The 25,730-nt window shown below is 31.6% G+C and overlaps 2 protein-coding genes across 2 annotated transcripts; both read right to left on the bottom strand.

Annotated features, from left to right (window-relative positions):
* Nucleotides 1-338: 338 nt before the first annotated feature.
* Nucleotides 339-19,552, bottom strand: LOC129233305 (gastrula zinc finger protein XlCGF71.1-like). Its single transcript, XM_054867355.1, has 2 exons — nucleotides 19,425-19,552; nucleotides 339-900 (listed from the first exon to the last, which is right to left on the bottom strand). The coding sequence occupies exons 1-2, from the start codon at nucleotides 19,550-19,552 to the stop codon at nucleotides 339-341; spliced, it is 690 nt and encodes a 229-aa protein (XP_054723330.1).
* Nucleotides 19,553-21,477: 1,925 nt separating this feature from the next.
* Nucleotides 21,478-22,124, bottom strand: LOC129233304 (zinc finger protein 239-like; the record flags this gene model as incomplete). Its single annotated transcript, XM_054867354.1, has 2 exons — nucleotides 21,478-21,885; nucleotides 21,962-22,124. Coding segments are annotated over 2 exons (571 nt in total), but the record flags the coding sequence as incomplete, so codon positions are not given.
* Between the last annotated feature and the right edge of the window lie 3,606 nt (nucleotides 22,125-25,730).

The raw sequence follows: 25,730 nt of genomic DNA, 5'->3' as shown, positions 1-25,730 counted from the left end.
AACTGGAAGTTTTCCACAAATATCTTCCAACTCAAGATAGAATTTTGCAGAAATTCTACAAATTTCTTAAAATTAGAAGAAAATCTCAAATGTTCGCAAATTACGATAATTTGGCGGAAAGCTCGCGATGTTGAACTCGATACGTCCTTTGCAGGACTTTTCCAATCGATCTTTATCCACTGCAATTTCCTCCATACACGTATGTTTTGGAAACACACTAACATTGACACACGAAAATATGATTGCTTACAAATTGCACAAGAATATGGCTTTTCGTTAGAATGTATCCTTAAATGAATCTTCAAACTTCCACTCTGAGAAAATGACTTTTTACAAATTTAACAAGAGTATGGTTTTTCTTCAGTATGTGTAATCAAATGCGTCCTTAGACTTTCACTTCCAGAATATGACATCTTACAAATTTCACAAAAATATGGCTTTTCGTTAGAATGTGTACTCAAATGAATTTTTAAACTTCCACTGTGAGAATATGACTTTTTACAAATTTCACAAGAGTATGGTTTTTCTTTAGTATGTGTCCTCAAATGGATCTTTAAATTTCCACTATAAGAAAATGACTTTTCACAAATTGCACAAGAATGAGGCTTTTCGTTAGAATGTATCCTTAAATGAATCTTCAAACTTCCACTCTGAGAAAATGACTTCTTACAAATTTCACAAGAATGTGGTTTTTCTTTAGTATGTGTCAACAAATGTTTCTTTAAGTTTCCCCTGTGAGAAAATGACTTCTTACAAATTTCACAAGAGTATGGTTTTTCTTCAGTATGTGTCCTTAAATGGCTCTTTAAATTTCCACTAATAGAAAATGACTTTCTACAAATTTCACAAGAATGTGGTTTTTCTTTAGTATGTGTCAACAAATGTTTCTTTAAGTTTCCCCTGTGAGAAAATGACTTCTTACAAATTTCACAAGAGTATGGTTTTTCTTTAGTATGTATCCTTAAATGGCTCTTTAAATTTCCACTAATAGAAAATGACTTTCCACAAATTTCACAATAATGCGGTTTTTCTTTAGTATGTGTCCCCAAATGTTTCTTTAAACTTCCCATGTAAGAAAATGACTTCTTACAAATTTCACAAGAGTATGGTTTTTCTTCAGTATGTGTCCTCAAATGCTTCCCGAGACTTTCACTCCGAAAATATGATTTCTTACAAATTGCATAATAATATGGCCTTTCGTTAGTATGTGTCCTTAAATGAATCTTCAAACTTCCACTCCGAAAAAATGACTTGTTACAAATTTCACAAGAGTATGGTTTTTCTTTAGTATGTATCCTTAAATGGCTCTTTAAATTTCCACTAATAGAAAATGACTTTCCACAAATTTCACAATAATGCGGTTTTTCTTTAGTATGTGTCCCCAAATGTTTCTTTAAACTTCCCATGTAAGAAAATGACTTCTTACAAATTTCACAAGAGTATGGTTTTTCTTCAGTATGTGTCCTCAAATGCTTCCCGAGACTTTCACTCCGAAAATATGATTTCTTACAAATTGCATAATAATATGGCCTTTCGTTAGTATGTGTCCTTAAATGAATCTTCAAACTTCCACTCCGAAAAAATGACTTGTTACAAATTTCACAAGAGTATGGTTTTTCTTTAGTATGTATCCTTAAATGGCTCTTTAAATTTCCACTAATAGAAAATGACTTTCCACAAATTTCACAATAATGCGGTTTTTCTTTAGTATGTGTCCCCAAATGTTTCTTTAAACTTCCCATGTAAGAAAATGACTTCTTACAAATTTCACAAGAGTATGGTTTTTCTTCAGTATGTGTCCTCAAATGCTTCCCGAGACTTTCACTCCGAAAATATGATTTCTTACAAATTGCATAATAATATGGCCTTTCGTTAGTATGTGTCCTTAAATGAATCTTCAAACTTCCACTCCGAAAAAATGACTTGTTACAAATTTCACAAGAGTATGGTTTTTCTTTAGTATGTATCCTTAAATGGCTCTTTAAATTTCCACTAATAGAAAATGACTTTCCACAAATTTCACAATAATGCGGTTTTTCTTTAGTATGTGTCCCCAAATGTTTCTTTAAACTTCCCATGTAAGAAAATGACTTCTTACAAATTTCACAAGAGTATGGTTTTTCTTCAGTATGTGTCCTCAAATGCTTCCCGAGACTTTCACTCCGAAAATATGATTTCTTACAAATTGCATAATAATATGGCCTTTCGTTAGTATGTGTCCTTAAATGAATCTTCAAACTTCCACTCCGAAAAAATGACTTGTTACAAATTTCACAAGAGTATGGTTTTTCTTTAGTATGTATCCTTAAATGGCTCTTTAAATTTCCACTCCGAGAAAATGACTTTCTACAAATTTCACAAGAATACGGTTTTTCTCCAGTATGTACTCTCAAATGTATTTTCAATTGTGAAGTGTAACTAAATGTCTTTTCACAATATTTACATGAATATGATTTATCTTCGATGTTTATATGCATTTTTAGCTTAAAATTTGGATTCTCAAAATTAGACTGCTTAACTGTGGTCTCATACGAGTCCCCTTGACTGAACTCCAATCTAAAAATAAAAATAGAAAACTATTTTATTCTGATGGAGGAAAAAAAAAGGCATACAGTTATCAAAAGTCTTATAGTTTCGCAAATTTAATTTTTAAAGTGCTGTGAGTAAACAATATTTTAGATATTTAAATACACTGGCGGGAAAAAAAATCCCAACAAGAAGAAAAAATTATTAAAATGAAGTTTTGACTACGCATTTGTTTAGTTAACATGTTTAATCAATCACATTTTCAAGATCACAGGTCAATTTAAGAATTAAACTACAAACCATACAACATATTTTATGAAACATAGATAAATCTGAAAAGTTCAAATAAATTAGAAAAATAAACAAATGGCTTTTTTGATTAAGTTTTTTAAAAAATGTCTCATAGTAGTACTTAAAACAAAATTGATCGTTACATCAATGATGTAATGGTAATGTTCAATTCATAAACATGTTCACTAAATTTAAAAGAACACACAAATACTGAGAAGGGAATAACTACATTAAACTTTTCTACAAAAATCAAATACAGGGGTAAAAGCAAAACGAATTAAAAAGCCAAAGTTTTAGCTCTCTAGCTAATTTGAGTTCAGCAGCGATGAATTCGGAAACATCTGTTTGCTTCTTGAAAAGTCGTCACTTTGCACTTCTGTTGGGTATTTCACTTTTTTTTAAACGTGTGATAAATATTTTGAATGCACTTTTTTACAACTTATTTTGTGCCGCCGAACACCTTGCTCTAAATTGTATTTTTCAGCTCATTTTGCACGCTGAAGTTGCGTCGAAACTCCTTCATTCTCAAAATTCTGATTTTCAAAGATTTTTTTTCTTTTTGTGGCATTGATTTCTTGGAAAGTTGAGATTTCCTCATCAACTCGCCATTTAGTAAATTGTGGAGTAAAATGGAAAGCTGCCTCAACGTTTGCTGATATTTAGAGGTTTTTGAGCTTTTTTTTTCTAAAAAATGATCAATGTGGCTAAAATATGAGTTCTCATCTAGCAAACAAGAAATGAAACGTTCTCTATCAATATCGATACCATTACAACCAGTTATGGTCCATATTATTTTTATTATTTATTAAGATTTATATTAAGTGTTACATTTGTTAAGAAGCATTAGGTTAAACTTGAAATTCAATTATCAAATGCAAACGCAACACATTACGGCATCCAAGAAGATATGGAAACATATTCAATCCCCAAAGGATTTTAGCATTTTGCTAAAGGTTTTTTCCCTATTTTAGCTTTTTTGCTAAAGAACTTTTGAACTCAGCTTAAACCCTGCTACGAAATAATTTCTTACAACTTACTGGTTGAAAATTTGAAATTGAACTGGTTTGAAATTTTCAAAAATGGCTTTTTTGAAAAATTTTATTTTTCCCCCCAAATGTTTTTATGAATTTTACATATTATTGTAAAGAGTAAAATCTAATTAATGCAAAGTAACTAGCAAAGCTTTATAGAAAAATTAGAGATTTAATAAATTTAGAAACCTTTATTTTTTAAAGTAATGCAATTTTTCTAAATTTTTTTTTTCTTTTTTTAAATCTATGCAGCTTTTCCATTAGGTACGTATAAATATACAAGGCAGACCAACTCAGCTTTTCTAAAAAGACATGGAAAAAAAATCCAAGTAGTTCTTTTATAATTTTTAATTATCATTATTTTTCAATCTTTTGCATTTCAAAATAGTAAAAAAGTTAATTTCAACTAAACTTTACATACTACCGAATTTGCCCAATTGCTTAAAATTTATTGAGATAGATTATGTAACACTAAAGCGATGCATAGCATAAAAATACCTTAACACCAGAATATTTAAATGACAAGAGAAAAAAAAAACTAAAGAAGTCCAAGAACACTTAGAGTAGGCACAAAATTGTGCTTTTTGCACCCTGATAGACGATGCAGTAAGAGCAAGAAAAGAAAATGTATAAAATTATGAAAGCAAAAAAAAATTCATGCAACTCTGTCTTCTTATAATAAATAAATACAGTATAACCTCGATATCTCAAATCTCTCGGGACAGGGGAAAATTTCGAGATATCGAGTTTTCGAGTTGTCGAGGTTTTTAAAAAATGACAGTAATAATTCTCACATTTACATACACGTACGCTATATGCATTTATATATGTACTATGGGACCACTTCGAATTACGATTAGTATTCAATATTTCACTAGATTTGAAATTTTCTAATTGTCGAAAGTGCACAGGATGAGATTTTGAAATGATCACTAATTTCAACTTGGTTTTTTCACCTAAAAATTTAAAAACTCTAATTTATCTTTAAGCAGTAACCTCACATTCAAAAAGTTCTCAGCAGCCATTTTGTAGGAGTAAAAAAAGCTGAGTGATAAAAATGAGGAACGCATTTTCCGTTTTCGCTTGAAAACTGACGGACGAAAAATCGAACCCTTTCCTCAAAGTGGACAACATGTTCAAGAGAAATGCACAAAGATTCTAAACTCTGGGGAAAATACAGCACCCCCTCATACCAACACTCCCCTTTTATCTCGCCCCAATCCCCTAGTCACAAAATTTCTAAGAAAAGGGATGAAAAACGTTAAGCAATTGTCCCTGGAACTGGTTTTACTACAAAAATTGCCAAAGCAAAACGACAATTGAAACTTGCTTCTGTGCAAAAATTTCAACATATCAAGGATTTCGAAAAATAAATTTCGAGATAATTATGGAAAATACATAGGGATTTTTATAGAAAATGCTGGGGAAAATTTTTGTTGCGAGACATCAAGGGTTTCGAGGTAAGGAGGTTCGAGATATCAAGGTTTGACTGTAAATGCCAAATTATCACCTTTCTAAGAACTTTTTTATCTCAATCTGATAAAAGAAATCTCATGTATGAATGGTGAAAGAATCAGTAAACATTAACTTCTATGAATCTTTATTATTAAAATATAGAAGAGTATTTTCATACTGAGGCTTTTAATTAAAATAACTTTTTTTTTTCCTTTGATTGAAAAAAATGTCATTCCTAAATCAATTAAACCAGGAGAAATAATGTCAACAATGGAAAACCTAATGATTTTCTTAAAATCTAATTGTCCTGTTTCTATAATTGTCACTGATAAATAAGGTAAATAAATTACATGATTTGTAACTTTTTTTAAAATCCTTAAACAAAATATGCGTTCATCTTTTGATTTTTAAAGTTATATAATGTACATCACACTTATGATTCATTTATAGATACTACTGCAAAATACTTTCCAGTTTTAATAATGTGTGATTGTAATTTTACTTCTATTTTTACTTTCTTCTATATCTAATATATAGAAGAAAGTATTGGATTCGTGCAAATTTTCGAATTTCGAAGGATTTGAACGTTTTGAGGTGTGCCGAGTCCATTTCGACCATTTTTGGAAAATGTCTGTCTGTCTGTGTGTGTGTCCGTGTGTGTGTCACGTCTGTGTGTGACCAGTTTTTTGTGGCTGCTCTACAGCAAGAACTACCACATGAAATAGAACGAAATTTGGTACACAAATGTGCCCCTATGTGAATTTGTGCCCATTGGTTTTTGGCGCGAATTTCTCCAAGGGGGGTGGATCAATGGGACGTTTTTTAGTTACGCGTGCTTGCTATTCCTCAGGAAATAACTGGCGGAATCAAACAAAATTTGGTCCATATGTTGCCATTAACAGGAACAGGTGCTGATTCAATTTTGGTGTTAATAACTCAAACGTGGGTTGAGCAATAGAACGTTTTTTGTCGTCAATTGTGACTGCTGTATCTCAAAAAATAATGAACGGAATCAAAGAAAAATTTATCGACAAGTAGCCCCTAGAGGGTATAAGTGCTGACTCTATTTTGGGGTCAACAGCTGAAAAGGGGGTGGCACAATCGAATATTCTTTTTTTTTTATTGTGAGTGCCGTATCTCAAGAAGTAATGCTACCTTCTGGATGAAATTAGGAATAAATGTCAATCCATATGTAAACAGGTGTTGGTTTAATTTTGACGCCAATCGCTCCAGAGGTGTTGATTTTTTTTATTTTTTTGTGAATAAAAATAGCTTTATTAATGCAACAATAAGAAAGATAAATCGTAATAGATTGTCGTCTGCGTATTTCTCGTGATTTTAATTATATGGAAATTATCTCAATGATTTAAAATTTTTAACTGTTGCCATCTAATGTTTGTTAACAAATAAAATATATGTAATTAATTCAAGCAAGGCTTTTAAAATAACTTTCAATTTTCGCTCTTTGCTTTGCTTTTACAATAATTCAGACATTGGGATGGTTGTCAAGTTTTTGCATGTGTAATTTCGTTTTTGTTGGGAATATTGCTTCCTCGTCAAGCATGAGGAGGGATCAGAAAAAAAAAGAAAAATATAGAAGAAAATTTCGTGATGGACACAACATACTAGTTTCAGGGATGAGAGTGGTCAGAGAGCAAAAAGGAGGAAATCCAAAAAATTACGTAGAAGGGATGATATCCAAAAACGCATCAAAATAGAACCTGGAAGCCATGATATCCAAAAATTCAACAAAAAAAATGGCTAATTTACCAGTTTTAAAGGTAATACGTATTTAATTAAATATGAGTAATAATTTTGTACAATTTGCTGCATTGTACCATTTCTTGCAAGGGTGTTTATTCCTAAATAAATCTAAATTTTGAAAAAGAGGCAACAATTTCTAACCCGAGTCCTTGAACAAAGGGTTGGGGGAGCCAGAGTTCAATCTTGGCTGCATCACACAATAGTGTCAACTTTTCATATTTTTTAGAGAAAAATACATTTTTTTCATTAAAAACATTTGAGTTTATAGTGTTAAACGAGTGAGAACATAAATTTTAAAATTAGATATTTGTAAAGTAAAAATTTACAACAGAGAGAAAAATCTCAAATTTCTTTATGTGGTAGAACATACTTTTCATAGTAAGAATTCAAAATAAATAAATATATATGTATATAAACGATTGGTTATCTTTTTCCTTGCATTGGAACCTAAAATTTGTTTTTGAAAACTTCCTAATCCAATTTTGGAATAAAAAGAACAACTTGCAGCTGCCTCATTTAATCATGAAATCTTAAAACTTTTAACAGGTTGTAAAACCTAAACCATTTGAGATTCACCATAAATATTTTTTACACTTTCTTAAATACACAAAAAAAGCAGCCATGCCAAGTTAAAAAAAAAAAATTCGAGACTGTGGGTGCTAAGCCACATTTTTTGATTGAGTTTTGCATTTTTTCTAAAATAAATTAAAGAAATAAAAATATTATTGAAATGATGAATAAAATAAGCGGATATAAGGTAGAAAAGATTAAAAAACCACCCAACAATAAAAATAATTGAAATACTTTCAGGATGCAAAAAGATTGAAATCTCAAACGAGGCATGCAACTTTCGGCGCAGCACGTGTTTGACGTCGTTGGCATGATTCCAAAACGTACGTTTTTGGCAGATATCGCGGAGGACGAAGATTCAAGGCGAAAAAATAGAACAAGTAAGAAATTGAAAACCGAAAATTTTAAAAAATCGTATTTTTTTTCCGATTTTTGAGAAAAATAAGGCTTGAAAGAGGCAAAAAAAGGAGGAAAGGTTTTAAAAGCCAACAGAAAAAGCCGGAATTCCGGCAAAAGCCGGAAAAATCTCATCCCTGTAGTTTTAATTTATAGTAGATAGCTATGATTATGAGGATATAAATTTGCAAGAATTTTTTCTTGGTTATTTGTAATTAATAATGTCTGAACCATCACAGTAAATTATTTATTTGATTATTTAAACCAAGACCCATTTACATATTGTATTTTTTATATAAGTTAAACATTTTCAAACAATATTCTCCTATAGAAATCCCTAAGAATAAAGAAATAAAATTACAAGATTTTACTCTTCATTATTTAATTACAAAGAAATTAGGTACAAATATGAATATTAAACAATCTTTCACAATCTATATATATAAAAATGAATGTTTGTCTGTATGTCATCCATGAACTCGAAAACTACCCGGCAGATTTGGCTGAAACTTTCACCATTTGTTATTTTTGGTACTGGGAATGTTTATAGACCAGTTCGAAAAAAATCCGATCGATAGTTCCTTTTTTATTCCAATTTAAGTCACAATCCATTGGATAAATACGAATAAAATTATCGGCTGCAGAAATTAATTCGTGTGAAAGATCTCATTGATAAGAAGTTAGCTGTTGCCATTTTTCTTGAGTTTGAACAAATAAACTCTTTCTTTATTGTTTTATGGCTTTTCATGTAACGGGGAGATTTAAAACTTTTTCTATTTGATATTTTTAGCGATTGATTGATCTTGCAAACTGTGTGAGTACAAAAATTTGAGTATAGTCACGGCTTCACTTGATACGTGTTTCTATAAGACGTGATAAGACGCGTATCGAGTGAAGCCTTGGTATAGTAAGCTAATCGGGACTTTTAGACACGCGATTTAGACACGTGTCACATCAGTATAATGATGTAAACTTCTGCCCCGTTCAACCGATTGTCATGAAAATCAGTATAATGATGTATTTTTTTGTTGGCGTAGCAAAGCGCGTCGGAAACAGCTAGTTAGTTCATAAAATCTTCATGATTTTCATAAAATAATACTGCTTTTCTTACAAGTAGTAGTAAAAACCAAATAAACCTGGTTTAAACCAAAAAAAAAACTGGTTTAAACCAAAAAACTTTTTTGGAGGGTTTTTCAAAAAAAAAAAAAAAAGGGTTTTATACCAACCCTGAAATATTTTCCAGAATCAACTAAAGAAGCTGCCTTTTTAAGTTAGATTTTCAAACTTTTCTGAAAGAGGACCCCTTCCAGACCCTTGGTACTGTTGCACCCCAAGAATTCATTCTAAATCCACCTATGATGCCCACTGGCCCCTGCGAGCAGGACAACTCCTGGGCGGCAGCAGCTATGCCCTTACACCAGTAAAAGTATTTCAGGGGGGGGGGGCAAAGGGGCACCCCCACACACTTTTTATAGTTCATTTATCTGTTTTATTCTCCAATTTAGGAACCAAAACAAAAAATTAATTTAAAAAAAGCAGAAGTGTCACATTTTTCAGTTCATAATTATTTGTTTCACTTTCTATATCTGTTTACGAAACATTATTTAGCATTTGCAGTAACATTTAGTTTTACGTATTCATTGTTTAGATATTAGTAAATCAATTGTTTTACTTAAGCAAGCCATACTTGCTAATGAAATGATTACCAAGTGTTTGTGACATCTCAAAATACTTAGGGATAAATAATGTAAGTCTAATTCAAGTCAGAAGTGTTTCTTCGGCGAAAGTTATTGTGTACAAAATTCATCAAATACTTAAGAAAAATGTCAGTTAAGTTGTTATATTTGAATCAATTACCACTCATGTGATCTCAAACCCAGCTTTAGCAAAAAAAGTTTTGTTCTTCCATTTTTTTACTGCCGCTAAAAATCCTATGTTTTTTTTTTGGCACTACGCACAACTTACCTTTATATATGTATATACAGATGAATGAAATGAACTTTCACATTCGCCGAGAAATTACGGTGAAGTAGCTTCAGCTTTATGAGGTGGTAATGTGTATAGCTGTGTAATCCACTCTTGTTCTAAGAAACATCTGCGAAAAGAAAAGAGAAATACCATTAATTTCATGAGTAATTTTGAATAAAATCAAACATTAAGTACATTTAACAGATGAAATATTCCAGTCTGAATTCCTCACTGCACTATATTTACATGATATTTATGAGCTTACGGGATCGTTAACCACATACAACCACAAAATTCAGATTATTTAAAGTTGAACGTTTCTAAAACCCTTTGAGTTTTTCATTGACTTATCTTCTTTATTGATAAAATACAGTAGAAAACTTTTATAACACACACCTTGGGAGCAGAGCTTTTGCGTTATACAGGTTTTTATGTTATATCGAGCATTTCACAAATTTTGAAACTAATAGTCAGAATATATCTATATATTAGCACTTCAGAATGAGGTTTATCTATAGTGAGTATTAAAGCACTAATTTTACAATTAGTCTCCCCCCCCCCCCAAAATGCATCACAATTAAAAGAAAGTGAATCATCCTTCACTTCTGCTAGCTTCATAGTTAGCATAAAAGTTGTATTTTCAAGAGTCATCTGGTCTTTTTTGATTACTTGAGTATTAGTTTTCATTTAAAAACTTTGAAAAAAATTTGATTTTCCTATTAATTTTCAACCCATTAAAAAAAAACCCCATCATTTAGCCCACTTTTTTTTTTTTAATTTTCTGAGAATTTTTTAAAAAATTAATTGATTTAAAAACTTTTACAATTTAAACTTCATCATTCTTGGGTTTTATCGTCTTTTATACTTTTCTCCAGAAAATGCTGAATTTTAACTAGTTTTTCTGCTGTTTTTAACCCAAAGACAATTTTCGCGTTTTGTCCATATACTTACGCTACAATGTGCTACAAGTACCCCACATTTTCCCTAAAAAAGACAAAAAAAAAACACATTTCTGTTAAAAAACCCAAAAAACCTTGTGTACATGGGCTTTTTTAAAAAAACCAGGTTTTTGCCAACCCTGGGGAATGCATTCTAATACAGTAGTTTATGCATATGAAAGAGCTATTTTGATTTATAAAAAAACACTCAGAAGATATTTTTGGTAAAAAAAAAAAAAAAAACTCCAGAAATTATTTCTGGCTGCGCTAGTGAACAAGAGCAATGATGTTTTGATTTGATTTGAAAAAATTCTTGCATTTTTAACGGATTCAATTCCCTATTGTTTGATTTTGAATGAGGAATCACTCGTAGTTTGCTATTTAGGCACTATAAGTGCATGATGCATAAGTCCTCAAATATGCCCTAGGGGTTGCGAATATATCTTGGACATGGACTTTTCAAATTCGAACCTTTTGTATCTAAAAATCTACGACATTCAGTAAATGTTCGGGGGGTTTTATCCTCCTTTCTCTATCCATGAGACAGAACGAACTTGAAATGATTAAAAAGTAAAATACTTTTTTTTTCGTTACTAAAATGTCTAATTTCTATATAATTGGCTTAAAACTTCGTAACTAGATAAGTTGCTTTTTGGCATATCAAGAAAAAAATTAAATATTTTTTTAAAAGACACCTAAAACTAAACAAAAAATTTAAAACTAGCCATTATTTTCACATTTAAATCAGTTCTTTAAACTGAATGAAATTTTTATTAAAGCTTGAGTAAAAAGGAACACTTCTTTTAAAATATTTTATTAAATTGACATAATGTCAAAAAGATTTTTAAATAAAATAAAAAAACAAGTAAATATATTAAACTTTTAAAATTCTATGAAATTGGGGAAAAAACTATTGAAAAAAATGATCTATCAAATCATTTTGCTTTAAAGCATTAAAAGGGAATCTAAAAATATACTCATTCTAATCTATTTATACAACCTTTTAATAATTTTCAGGGGAGTCGTTTTTTAATTAATGAAGCCAAATATACAGTTTAAATGAGTCAATTGACCAATGTTTTGAAGCACAAAAATTGAAAATTACTGCAGACACGTGTTTTGGTGTTACAAGGAACACCTTAATGATCTTACTGCAATTCCGTATTTTTCTTCTATGCGGACAGCATTTTTATAATTGATTTTGTGTTTCTATGCTATTCAATTTATTCTGTACGTTTCATCCTTTTATTTTTTTCATTTTGTGCTTTCTTATTTCGTTTTGTGATTAACTAATTCCAAATTGTTTATCCTTCACTCTGTTTTTTTCTACATTTCACCATTTGTTACATTGCTTCTATATATAATTTTTCCCGCCAAGTTATTCGGAGTGGTTTCATTTTTGGATGATTTGCATTGTTTATGGGATTTCTTCAAAATTTATTATTTAACAGCTTTTTCCCAAATGTCAGGGTTTGAAATAGAGCGTGGAATTGCGCGAAACGCCTACAAAATTGATAAATCCCCCGCAAACCAAAGGTTTGTGTGGGATTTCCTCCCCCCCCCCCCCCCATAAATTCTTAAACTGGATAACGAAATTTTTGATCGTCAGAAAAAAAGTCTTTGTGCCGTAGAAATATTATTCTAAACAATGGGGACCAAACCCCATTCGGATAATTAGATCCAGAAAATGGTATATTTTAAAAAATAATTGTGTGTGTGTGTATGTTACTTAGTTATAAAATATTTTTTTTAAATGAAATTAAAAAAAAATTCAAAATTACTGAATAATTATTTGAAAATGTGTGTGTGTGTGGGGGGGGGGGGTAGATATTACACTAAAAAAATTATAATTTAAAAATGAATAAATAGAAAAACAGAATAAAAAAGAATTATAAAAAAATTCTAAACAAATTTTCAGAATCTATGAAAAATCCCCCCTGGAATCTGAAGTAAAGGGGGACATTCCCCCCCCCCCCCCCCGGGAAATTGAACCCTATTTCAAACCCTGAAATATAATTATTTAATAAATTTCGGCTCCAGGTCTTATTTTGTCTTTTTTGTTTTGTTAAATCCACTTTTGGTATTTAAACTGTCTCCTGTTCCACCGCGTTACTTTTCTCGGATGACTTTTCATCCACAAGCTCATCCTTCTTAGCATTGAAAAAGTGTTCCTTGTAACATCGAAACACGTGTCTGCAGCCATTTGCATTTTTTTGTGCTTCAAAACATTGGTTAATCGATTCATTTAATTTTCAGCACAAAGATACTGATTCGTTACACAGCTTACGGTCACTATTTTAATTGCGAACTTCGTATAAAAAAAGTTGATTAACTGAAGTAATAAAAATCATTCAGAAATCATCCAATGACTCACCACTGATGTAGAGTGGCATACACAAGGGGTTCTGGACCTCGCCCCCCCTGTCTTATCATCCTCAATTTTTTTTTTTTTTTTTCATCCTCTATCATCTTATTTATAAAGTGTAGGTCTTATTTATAAACTGATAAATCCAACGGATAAGAAATTCGCAAATTGATTTACTAGTAGCGAATCACTGCTCTAAAAGACTATGCATTGAGCAGAAACGATGGATCATTCTGTAAAAATGAGGTATCAAAATCGTAAAAGAAAAAAAACTCACTTGTTTTTAGTGAAAATCTTACGTTATGATCAAAAACAAAAGAGTCTGGAAGTACATAAAATACTACCGAACAGAAAGCATACCAAATATATATTCAATGCATAATATTATAGAATGAATTAAACGTTAAAGCATTCTAATGTTGAGTCCAAAGTACAATAAAGAACCAATGAGTCCAAACTACAAAAAATATTCGGCTTACTAATTACAGAAGTATTTTTTTCAATCTATTTTTTTTTCGACAAATAAGGTTGCATACCTATTGAGTTAAAGATATCAAGACCGCTTCTCTGTTCGGATAAAACTGCTCAGTTGGATGTTCGGTGTGATGATCGATGTTGCACCTTCTTAAAGAATGTGGGACGCCTCAAAGAGCCAGCGAGCAGATGCTGTAGAAAATACTTTAACAGAGCGACCTCTCAGATTTATTAAAGATAATTCGAAAAAAAAACCCGAAAGATATAAAAAAATATAAACACATGTGATAAGCTTGAAAAACTTTTGACCCTAAAGGCGATCGCGTAAACAATGTCACGTGGTTACAGTTAAGATCTCTCTAACTTTTTTTTTCTGGCTGCGTTCGCTGACCTCAACCGGTATCTACCATACGGTTGATCACGTTGACAGCTAATAACTGTTGTAAAGTAAACATAAACAACGTCAAAAAAGCACAAATTTGCAGATTACTGCATACACCTGTTTCGGCGTTTCAGGGAACGCCTCTTTCAATGCAAAAAGTAAAGAGCTTATGGATGAAAAGACATCCGATGTGTTTTTGACGGATGTATTTCCTGAGATGTATTATATGTTCTGAATACTACTTTTATGACTAAAATAATGTTTGAAAAGTACATTTCGTTGTTTGGGTAACCTTAACAATACAAATTTTTGGACATTCCTAAAGATTACTAACTTTCTCTTCTTTCTCTTTAAGTGTACCACCTCCCTCCCCCCCCCCCAAAAAAAACCCTTTTTGCTTGTTTAACTCATTTATTCTTTTCTTTCTTATTTTGAAGGCAAAGTTTTTCCTTTTATACATCACTAAAATGTGAGGAAAATGGGGTGAGTGCTTAGCTCCTCCAGTCCTCTCCCCCCCCCCCACTCTTCGTGAGAGCTTTGTATATGTTACGACCCAAAGCCCGAAATTGGCCAGCTTGCGAATTGGCCAGCCAATTCACGAACTGACCAACATTGCCGAAAATTTACCGGCCAAAGCCTGAAATGTTCTTGATTTTGGGCTTTTGCCGGCCAATTCGCGAAGGGGCTAGGGACGTTCGGCCAAAGTATGAAGAAAGAAATCAAGAGCATATTTAAAATACACCACCAGCTCAGTTATTACAACCGAGGACTGCAGTTTCGTTCTCTTTAGCACTCATCAGCCCGGAATAGAAATCACATGAGCTGGAGGCGAAAAATCTCTTAAGGGAGCCGAGAGCCAAACAAACTGGTAGCTAATGCAGAACTAGCAAACCAGATGAGCGACCGCAGCAATGGTGCGGTTCAACTCAAAGAATGATGGCAAAGCGCTGTATTTTAAGTATTTCTGCCTTAGCCCTGGCTTTAGGGCGGTAACTTACTACAAAATACCTTTGCTTTGCCATCAATCTTTGAGTTGAACCGCACCATTGCTGCGGTCGCTCATCTGGTTTGCTAGTTCTGCATTAGCTACCAGTTTGTTTGGCTCTCTTGGCTCCCTTAAGAGATTTTTCGCCTGCAGCTCATGCGATTCCTATTCCGGGCTGATGAGTGCTAAAAAGCACGTAACAGCAGTCCTCGGATGGAATAACTGAGCTGGAAGTGTATTTCAAGTATTTCTGTCTTAGCCCTGGCTTTAGGGCGGTAACTTACTACAAGAGCATATTGTTTTACACACTTTTAAAAATGAAGTATTTTGAAATGAGCACTTCGGAGTACTATTTTTTTCTCTTAAGTACACTTGTTTCAGAAACGAATTCAAATATAAGTGATACCTTTGTGTTAAAAATAAGCTTGTAATGCATAAAAGTCTGATCATATATTAGCCATAACAGATATTATTCAGTGAGTGTATATGACGCAACAGCGTGAAATAGAGTGAAGAAGATTACATTTATGCCCTTCAAAACAAACGCGTCACGTCAAGTTTATAAATATAAAGGCAAATTAAGTATTTCCACTTTTCAACTGCCTTTAAAGGTGATCCTTAGTCTGCTCCATACACCTAATGTTAAAGATACCAGATCACATCGTCTCTCGAAATATTGCTTCAAATAATATGAAATATTTTGGAAAAGCATATAAAAAATGGTCAATTAAAACAAACATAAAGGAAAAATAGTTTTGTAGTTAATATAATGAAAAGAGACGTGTCTTTGTTAGCACAATCTGTCGAATTTCACTTACAATATGTCCTTATTTATATTTAATACAGAAATGCCATCATATTTTTAATTTAAATTTGCTCTTAATATTGTTTCTTTCTTTATGTAAAAAAACTCATATTTTATGCATCTACATTTCGGAAGAGAATGCAATTTATAAAATTTAGCATTTGATTTATGGGGCCAAGAAAAAAACGATCATCCGTAAACCATAAACCATTTCTTCATTGTTTTTGCGCGAGTTAACCCAGTTGGTAGCGCACTGGGCTGCAGATCGAACGGCGTGTCCTCAAATCTCTCTCTGTTCGATTATGTCAGAAGAGGTTACGTTTGGTAGACTAGTAGGTTGCATAGTTTTTCTGAAGATTTGGGGAAAACACATACAAACAGGAAGTACTCAAGAATGAGTACATTTCAATGATTTTTAAGTATTCTGCTTTAATAGTGAATTTTAATGATTTCAAATAATGAGAGCAATTACGATTGTGTAAAGCCCATCCATTAATTGCTACAAGTTGAACTTCCACACTGCAAAAAAAAAAATTGTGCAACTGACCTTACTTCATAAAACCGGTGGAAGTATAGCTGCCTCCACTGGTGAGGAGTAACTTAACTAATACAACTGGTGAATAGTTACACATCGCTTCTGGAAGGTAGCACCATGGTAATGCAACTATGGCGTAAAGTCTCACTCATTTCCAAAGGCGCCCATATAGGGGGGCAAGGGGGGCTCGAGCCCCCCCCTTAGAAGTTAGAACTTTCCTGTTTTTAGAACCTTTTTTCTTTGCAAAAATGAAAAAATATTTCTTTTTCCAGTCACTAATGAATAAGTAATTTAAAATGTCCAATTTTAATGACTCTGTCCTCAAATTGGTTTTCATGGGGAAAATGTCATGCTAAATCATGGTTAAAATATCTGAGCCCCCCCCCCAAACCCTTACAATTTTGCACATGGGCGCCCATGCTCATTTCTGCGTAAGTGTAGACCAGAATTTTCTGTATGCTTACAGAGAAATTGCTTGAAAGGTTACATTTTGGCAAACATTAAGCTTTCATTTGACTTTCTTGAACGGATACTCATTTGTAATGGTAAGTAGACTTATACTTGAAGTCTACTTACCATTACAAATATTAATAATAATAAATAATAATAATAATCTGGATAATTTATGCCATTTAATATTAATTTATTACTATTAAATGGCATAAATTATCCAGATAAATTAAATGATCAAGAAATTTTTTTTTCTACTCGTTTTAAATTAAAAGTACAAATATAAATTAGTAGGTTACAATATTTGAACTTCCCTTTTAACAGTATTAAAAAAAATCATATAAGAAACCTCTTTCTTTTTTTTTTCTTTTTAACAGCTTTAGCTTTCAATCATTCGTTTGTTCAATATTTCTCAAGTTCATGCGTTTTCACAACCAATATACACCAATTATTAAGCTATTTTAATATACAAACAAGATGTTTTTATTGCACTATGAGGGGAATAACACCCAGGATACCCGAGTGGTGTTCGAGCCCGCAAGGCGAGTCTCACAGACAGGTCGCAAAGCAAGAATTTTTATCGCTCGGCCACAAGGGCCAGTTTTCTTTACGTATGCGCCTTGAATTCTATTGACACAGGGTTCATACTCAATTTCAGAAATAAAATGAAGGAGTTTTGGAGGAGTTCTGAAGGAGTAAAATGATATTTTGAAGGAGTGCTAATGGGCTGACATTAAATGATGTCGCACTTTTTTTTCAACATATTTGACCCCCTTCTCTGTTTGTCACACTTCACCTAACTCCTCCTCTTGTCACATATATTTTTTATAAACATATTGTTGCAATAACTGTGTGTGGTCAATTTTTGTCACCCTCTCTATTCCTCTTGTCCCAATTTCATGAACCCGTCTCCCCCTCAAGGCATAACATCCTTAGTGGATGACCCTTTTTACAATATCTTAACTGAAATTTACTAAACAATTGTTTTTTTTTACACAATCACTTAATATAGTACATCTACTTATGTATTTTAAAATATTTAAATAATAATTAGAAAACCTGACTTTTGCTGCTGAGAGTGTCGTGGGAGAAAAACAATAATCAGAAAACTTGAAAAAAAAAAAAAAAAAAAAATAGCCGAGCACCATTTAAGCATGTTTTACTTCACTTATGAAATGTTTTAGTCGTCAAATAGTTTCACACACAGTTTTTATGACTTCTACCATCAATTTGTAAATTACATCTTTATGAAAAAAATAAATATACGAAATTAAATTACTACATTAAAATTGCACCTATACAATCCCCCTTGTGACGAAGTTAAGTTGTCAATCGAAGTATTTTAAGTCACTGTCATGGAGGAAGATTATGTAGTCTTGAACTAAAAAAGGAGTTTTCAAGGAGTTAAAACCAAAATGAAGGAGTTTGAAGGGCCCTTCAAAAAAATTTCCTAAATGAAGGAGTATTGGAGGAGTTTTGAAGGAGCGTACGAACCCTGTGACAGCACACTCGAAAAATACACAAACATAGTGCTTCTTCCGTGCCCGCGGATTCCAGTGGAAGCAGTGTCTCAGGCACAATGGAAAGTACATAAAAATAATACAATAGATTCGTAAAAATGTATAATTTATACATTATTAAAAATACCATACTGGCTGATTTGCAAAATTCATGGAACAATTCAGACAAGGCAATATGAACATTTGATAACCTTCCTACAGTTTCCTCCAATTGGCTTTACTTAACTCATTTTCATTTTGATCAATTTTTAACAAACCACAATTTAACTCTTTTTTTTTTTGATAGATGAGTTTTAAATTATCCCATCTGCATCTGTGGGTACATAGGAACCATTTTCTTTTTTACTGCAGATACACTCAGGCTTTTCTTCTTAAATTTTCTTCTACCGTTACTGCTTCAAACTAGAAAACTTTTTTTTCTTTTTTGATAAGATTGCTTTCAAGAATGGTAATAATTTGATTCACTTAATTTTAAAAATTATAACAGCTTTTTCCCCCTCCCTACAAAAAGAAAATCATTTTTGTTTCCTTATTTCTGGAGATCTTGAGCAGGTATTTACAGTTGTGTTTAAAGATTTTTATTTTGTCATAATTTTAAATGTAATTGACGAGTGCATTATGACTTTGACAAGTCAACTGATTTTGACGAATTACCGATAAAGATTATTTAATTATTAATTTAATTGTTCTTCATAATCAAATCTTTTTATAGTATGTTTTTGAATTCTATTGGTAATCTTGCTATGGAACCTTAATTTTATTTTGTAATTGTGTACTTTTTGCAAGTTCTTAGTTTTTTTCAGTTTTGGTAGGCATTGTCATTTGCATTTTAAATAGTTGTTATGTGAAATTTATATCAATGCCTTCTTCAACTTATAATTCAGAAATATGTAATAAATTGTGTTCAAGATTTTTTTGCTATGATATTTAAAAATTTAAAATAAACCTTAGCCACTCCACATCTCCAACCGAAACCAAGAAGGTTTTGCAGCCATTCGGGGAGAAGAGGAGGAGTCTCTGTCTCTCACTTGCACGCTGTCATACAGGAAGCGACAAACGTACCGTCTACCAGTCAATGTACGATCTACCATCATCATTTCGGGCTTTGGCCAAGGATTGCTGGCCACTTCGCGAAATGGCCAGCCAAAGTAGAAAATGCAATATTAACTGCAAGTATTTTGGGCTTTGGCCAAACCTCTTGGCCAATACGTAAAATGACTGGCCAATTCGCGAACTGGTCGAACTTCGGGCTTTGGCCGTAACATATACGGCAAACTTGAATAAGTAGTAATTTGCTGTTCTCTTACAGCAATAACTGCAGGGAAAGGAGGCAATTTTTTTAACAGGCAAAAACATTATTATTTTGATTGACAAAACTTTGAACGCGGTTGTGAATCACGGACAAACACATGCGATAGATTTCAAACACAAACTAATCAAGATGATTTTTTTCATAGAATGACTAAAATTTTTTAAATATATTTCTAAAAAAACATTGCGTCCCTACGACATGACATCCAAAAGAAAAATAAAATTTTTTCTTTTAAATTCTCATTTTGTGAGGGGAAAGAAATATGACAAAAACTTAAAGAAAGAAAAAAAGCAAGAGAAGGATTGGGGGAGGGGGGGAGTAAATTAAAATTTTACTTTGAAAATACATATTACATACAAAATCACACCTTTTGTGCTCCATCTTTATAGTACTTTGTCCCATGAAAAAATACCCTTCGGCACTTTCTTCTTTCTTTTCTTAACTCCGGAAAAATGATAGTTTGCTGTTGCTTGCATGCAAGTAAAGTCCGGTGATTAGAAAAGAAATACTATTATGCCATTTCTTAGCAACATCTGAAGTGCTTCCATGTGCATTCAATTTTCGCAATTCCCAGTTTTTACGGAAAAGGGGACATTTAAGCAGTATACATAGTCACTTGTTTTTCCAAAAATATCTTTGTAAGAATCATTGAGTCTTGAACAAACCAATATTATGTTTTATCATACCTACTTTTGAGGCATTTATTTTCCTATTTTACAGGATCATCACTTCCCAAATTCGACAGTCCTTATCTCATCTGTCAACAAGAACTTGTGCTGCTAAAAGGTTGAACGCCCCTTGGTTCCCCCTTCTCCTGTGCATTCTACAGAGGTGGTCAGTCTTTGTGATCCAGACTGCCTAAGTTAATCAATAGTATATTAGAATCCTGTAAATTGGTCAACAAGAGAGTTTCTTCAAAAAAAAGAGAAAGATGAAAGAAGGGGGGAAATATTTTGGGCCTAAAATTTTGTGATGAAATTTATCCTAATTTTTAAAAAAATTCGGGGAATGATTGAATACAATTTTTTTTTTTTTTGGAAACAAACTTTGATTTGAGAAAAAACTGGAACGATGGGGGGATACGAGGCCCTGGAAGTGCAAGATCATGCGCTATCACCCACTTTGCATCACGTCTTCCTACGCCTCTGATCAAAAGAATATATTTTTTTGCAGTAAGTGTCTTCGAGTGGTGTAAAAATTTACAAAAATCACACGAATACAGTTTTTCTTTTGTGTGCATCCTCAAAAAAGCTCTTTAAATTTCTATTCTGAGGAAATGCCTTTTTAAATTTCTCAAGAATGAGGTTCTTCTTCTGTATGTGTCCTGAAATAAACTTTCAAACTTCCTCTCTCAGAAAATGACTTTTTCCAATTTCACAAGAATATGATTTTTCTTTTATGTGTGTCCTCAAATGGATTTTCAAATGTCCACGCTGAGAAAATGCCTTTTTACAAATTTCACAAGAATATGGTTTTTCTTTTGTATGTGTCCCTCAAATGAACTTTCAAATTTCCACTAACAGAAAAAGACTTTTTACAAATTTCACAAGAATATGGTTTTTCTTTTGTATGTGTCCTCAAATGATCTTTCAAACTTCCACTCTCAGAAAATGACATTTTACAAATTTCACAAGAATATGGTTTTTCTTTTGTATGTGTCCTCAAATGGATTTTGAAATGTCCACTTTGAGAAAATGCCGTTTTACAAATTTCACAAGAATATGGTTTTTCTTTTGTATGTGTCCTCATATGAATTTTCAAACTCCCACTCTCAGAAAATGGCTTTTTACAAATTTCACAAGAATATGGTTTTTCTTTGGTATGTTTCCTCATATGAACTTTCAAAGTTCTACTCACAGAAAAAGATTTTTTACAAATTTCACAAGAATATGGTTTTTCTTTTGTATGTGTTCTCAAATGGATTTTGAAATGTCCACGCTGAGAAAATGCCTTTTTACAAATTTCACAAGAATATGGTTTTTCTTTTGTATGTGTCCTCAAATGAACTTTTAAATTTCCACTATCAGAAAAAGCCTTTTTACAAATTTCACAAGAATATGGTTTTTCTTTTGTATGTGTCCTCAAATGAACTTTCAAACTTCCACTAACAGAAAAAGACTTTTTTACAAACTTCACAAGAATATGGTTTTTCTTTCGTATGTGTCCTCAAATGAACTTTCAAAGTTCCACTCACAGAAAAAGATTTTTTACAAATTTCACAAGAATATGGTCTTTCTTTTGTATGTGTCCTCAAATGGATTTTGAAATGTCCACTCTCAGAAAAAGACTTTTTACAAATTTCACAAGAATATGGTTTTTCTTTCGTATGTGTCCTCATATGAACTTTCAAAGTTCCACTCACAGGAAAAGATTTTTTACAAATTTCACAAGAATATGGTTTTTCTTTTGTGTGTGCCCTCAAATGTAATTTCCAAGATGAAACGTAACTAAATGTCTTTTTACAATATTCACAGGAATATGACTTGTCCGCTACGTCCATTCCCATTTTAAGCTTCAAAATTGAGCTAATGATTGAACTGTGGTCACATACATCATCTCCTGGTTGAACTCCGACCTAAAAATAGAAAACCATTTTACATTAACGGGAAAAAAAGCAAAAATGCTTTCAGTTTTCAAATCAAATCAAACTTTTATTCTTCACAATGTGATGAAAAAAACACATTCTTGTAAGGAGTTGTGATTCTTATGGAATTGCCCCCTTTCATGCCCTAGGATTTGTTTATAGTCTAGAGTACTGACGAAAATGGTGCTAAATATGATAGGGGGGTTACTGAATGAATCTGTATGAAGAGAGATTTTCTTGCTCATTGTTCCCACCATTGAAAAGGTTTTTCTACTCAACAGTCGACTTTCCTTTTTACATAGTAATGACTGAGTTGGAGGGGGGGGGGCAACCCCTAAGGTATTTTATTTTTTATTGTAAAAATATTACAAATGCAATGTAAATAAATTTCAAACTATTATTTGTTCCGTTAAGTCCCTCAAACCGCAAGGTGAGTCAATTGAAAATATTTTTCTTATCAGTTTGTCATAGCTTATGTTTTTTTGTTTCTTTCACAGCTTAGCATTTTGTCACACTAAAATACAAATTGTATGTGTGAGTGTTTTTTACTTTTCCTGTTACTTCTGTAGTTATTAGGATCATACAAATTTTGTTTTCCATTGATTGTATAGTTTTCTTTCTTTCTTTATTTATTTATTTATTTTATTATTATTATTATTATTATTATTATTATTTTTGACTTCAAATGAAATCACAGAAGGGCTATCGCGCTATTAAGGATTTGTAGTGTTAGTTTGAAAAAACACAAGGTTTTTTTTTTTTGAAAAAGTCCAGCCCACCTGTGGTAAGGTGGGGGGGGGGGGATGAAAAACTTGGGCCCCTTTTTTTTTTGGTTTTTCAAAGAATCATTTCAATCTCAATCTCTATTTATACATTCTACAAAACCACTTTTACTTTTCATACAGCTATAAATAATTTTAATTCATGCAATTTCATTTAGGGTGAATCTATTTTTACAATAATCAACAAGAATTTGGTTTTCTTTGAAAAAACTCGGTACAAGAATATCATCTTTTAAAAAAATAAAAAGATTACAGGATCTAGATGAACCAGAATAAAAATCTTGACAACTGTTGTTAATTCTTTTTATACCAATAAGGGTTGTGAGGGATATATTACAGTACTGGCTTATTCTTAATAATTAAAACATTGGTTTTTACCGTCCTGTCTAAAACCCTTGTGTCCAAAAATATACTTTTAGAAAAATTGTATTCAGTGAAAAAACATTAAAAACAGAATAAAATGTATTAAAGTAATGTTTTATATTGAACATTTATTCAATGAGAACATTCAACTTATTTATGCAGCTGATTCAATCTAGTTACATAGAAGTTGAATTCTTGATTAAAATTTCAATTTTGTATGCATGAGTTTATTTACTTTTTTTTTTTTTGATATTAGTAACCAAATTTAACTATGTTTATGTATGTGTGCAAATGAAAGCGGGGTTGGCAAGGTTTTCATCATCCTGTTCAAAACCCTTGTGTCCAAAAGTGTCCCAAACTACTGCTTGAGAAACTATATTTTGTGAGAAAATATCAAAAACAGAAGAAAATGTGGCTTTTTTTTTTCCACTATTTAATATATTTATTCAATGTGAACATTCAACAATAAATATATATGTAAATTTATTTATGCTGCTGATTTTAATCTAGTTACATAGAAATTAAATTCTTCATTAAAAATTTCAATTTGCATGCACGAGGTTTTTTTTCCTGCATAAACAAAATTTTTTGACATTTATGCATGTGTGCAAAAGTGTTCGAAATATAGTGCAATAATGGCCTAAATACAATAATTACAATTTTTAGTAATTACAGAATGTATTACATTAAAAATATGAACTAAAAAAAGAATAGCACAAGTTTTATAATATAAGTGTTTAATCATCAATTCCTTGTTTTTTAATCAATGATTTAAAATATAATTATTGTTGAAATATCATGTAAAACTAATTTGCCAAAACACTTTAAAAAATTTAGCTTTTTTTTTTTTTTTTTGCACCTAAATATTGCTTATTTAATAACATTCCTTTGAGTTATAAATGGAACGAAATTAGTTGTCTTGGTATTGTTCTGAATTTCCTTTCATAACTCAACCAACTGTTACATAAGGAAGTTTTTATGTAATTATTGGCAATTTTTTTTAAGTAAAATATTTTTTAAATAAACATTTTGGAGAAAAATATTTTCAAATACTCATTAATTAAACCTCATTAATATCTATATTTATGCATTGCGAATATTGCAGTAAGTACGAATTGATTAGATTACACCAATTTAGCTTTAGCATAGTTTTGGACAGTTTAAGACAGTTTCGGACAGTAAAATCCACCTGTCGTGTCCTAAAACAGTTTTGGACAGTCCAAAATCCAACCTTGCTTTCATGGTGGATAACGTGTGTTTCGATTGAAATTTAAAATCAAGATTTTAAGTGTAATGTAAGTAAAAGCACTGTGTTAGATCATTATGCTAAGAATGTACTTTTATATTTCCAATCAACTACCAAAACGCATTCTGAATTCAATTAACTGTTACTACGAACAGAATATTGAATTTATTTTTTTAGAAATACATTAGTGTTTTCATAAAAAAGAAAAAAAGAAAGGAATAAGAGAGAAAATGGGGGGAAATGTTTGGAAACTACTTTTGTTCAGAAGGAGAATTTGGAAGTCGTACCAGTGGCGAAATTTAAGATCTGAGCCTAGCATATTAACAGCTTCTGCAATATCGCAGCTAAAAAGGATTTAACTGCCATTAATAACTGGAGAATAAACTCCGGGATGTTTTTCTTTAAAAGTGCTTTAAAGAGTCATCTGGAATGTTATTTTTTGACGAATCAAAAAATATCTAATACTCTTCAAACAATTACACTGTTCTTTCTTGATTGCATCATTTTAGAGCACAAACCTTGAACCCAGCTTTTGCTCCACAAAAAGTAGTAACTCAAAAAAGCATAAGACAAAACATCCTGTAATTTCAGATTTTTATTCTGTTCATGAATAACAACACATTCATAAAAAAATTGAGACAAAAACCTTTTTAGTTGATAAGCATCAAGGTATCAATACATTTTACTAAGATTTAGAGAAAGCTTTTTTAGGACAGCTTAAAATTTTTAAACAAATCCAGCAATATTTAATTTAAGACTTTTTTTTTTAACAATGCAAATACTAACAATTTTCAGCAACATACTACAGTAGAAGACCGTTATAATGCATACATTGGGACCAGAGCTTTTGCGTTATACAGGTTTTTGCACTTCATTTCACAAATTTTGAAACTAATATTCAGAATATATCTATATATTAGTACTTCAGAACGAGTTTTAGCTTCAATGAGTATTAAAGCACTAATGTTACTATTGGTCATTCACAAAT

This window comes from Uloborus diversus, unplaced genomic scaffold (assembly GCF_026930045.1).
Source record: "Uloborus diversus isolate 005 unplaced genomic scaffold, Udiv.v.3.1 scaffold_320, whole genome shotgun sequence".
NCBI lineage: Eukaryota > Metazoa > Arthropoda > Arachnida > Araneae > Uloboridae > Uloborus > Uloborus diversus.
The sequence above is the reverse complement of the archived record's forward strand: the minus strand, read 5'-3'. Positions and strand labels throughout refer to the sequence as shown.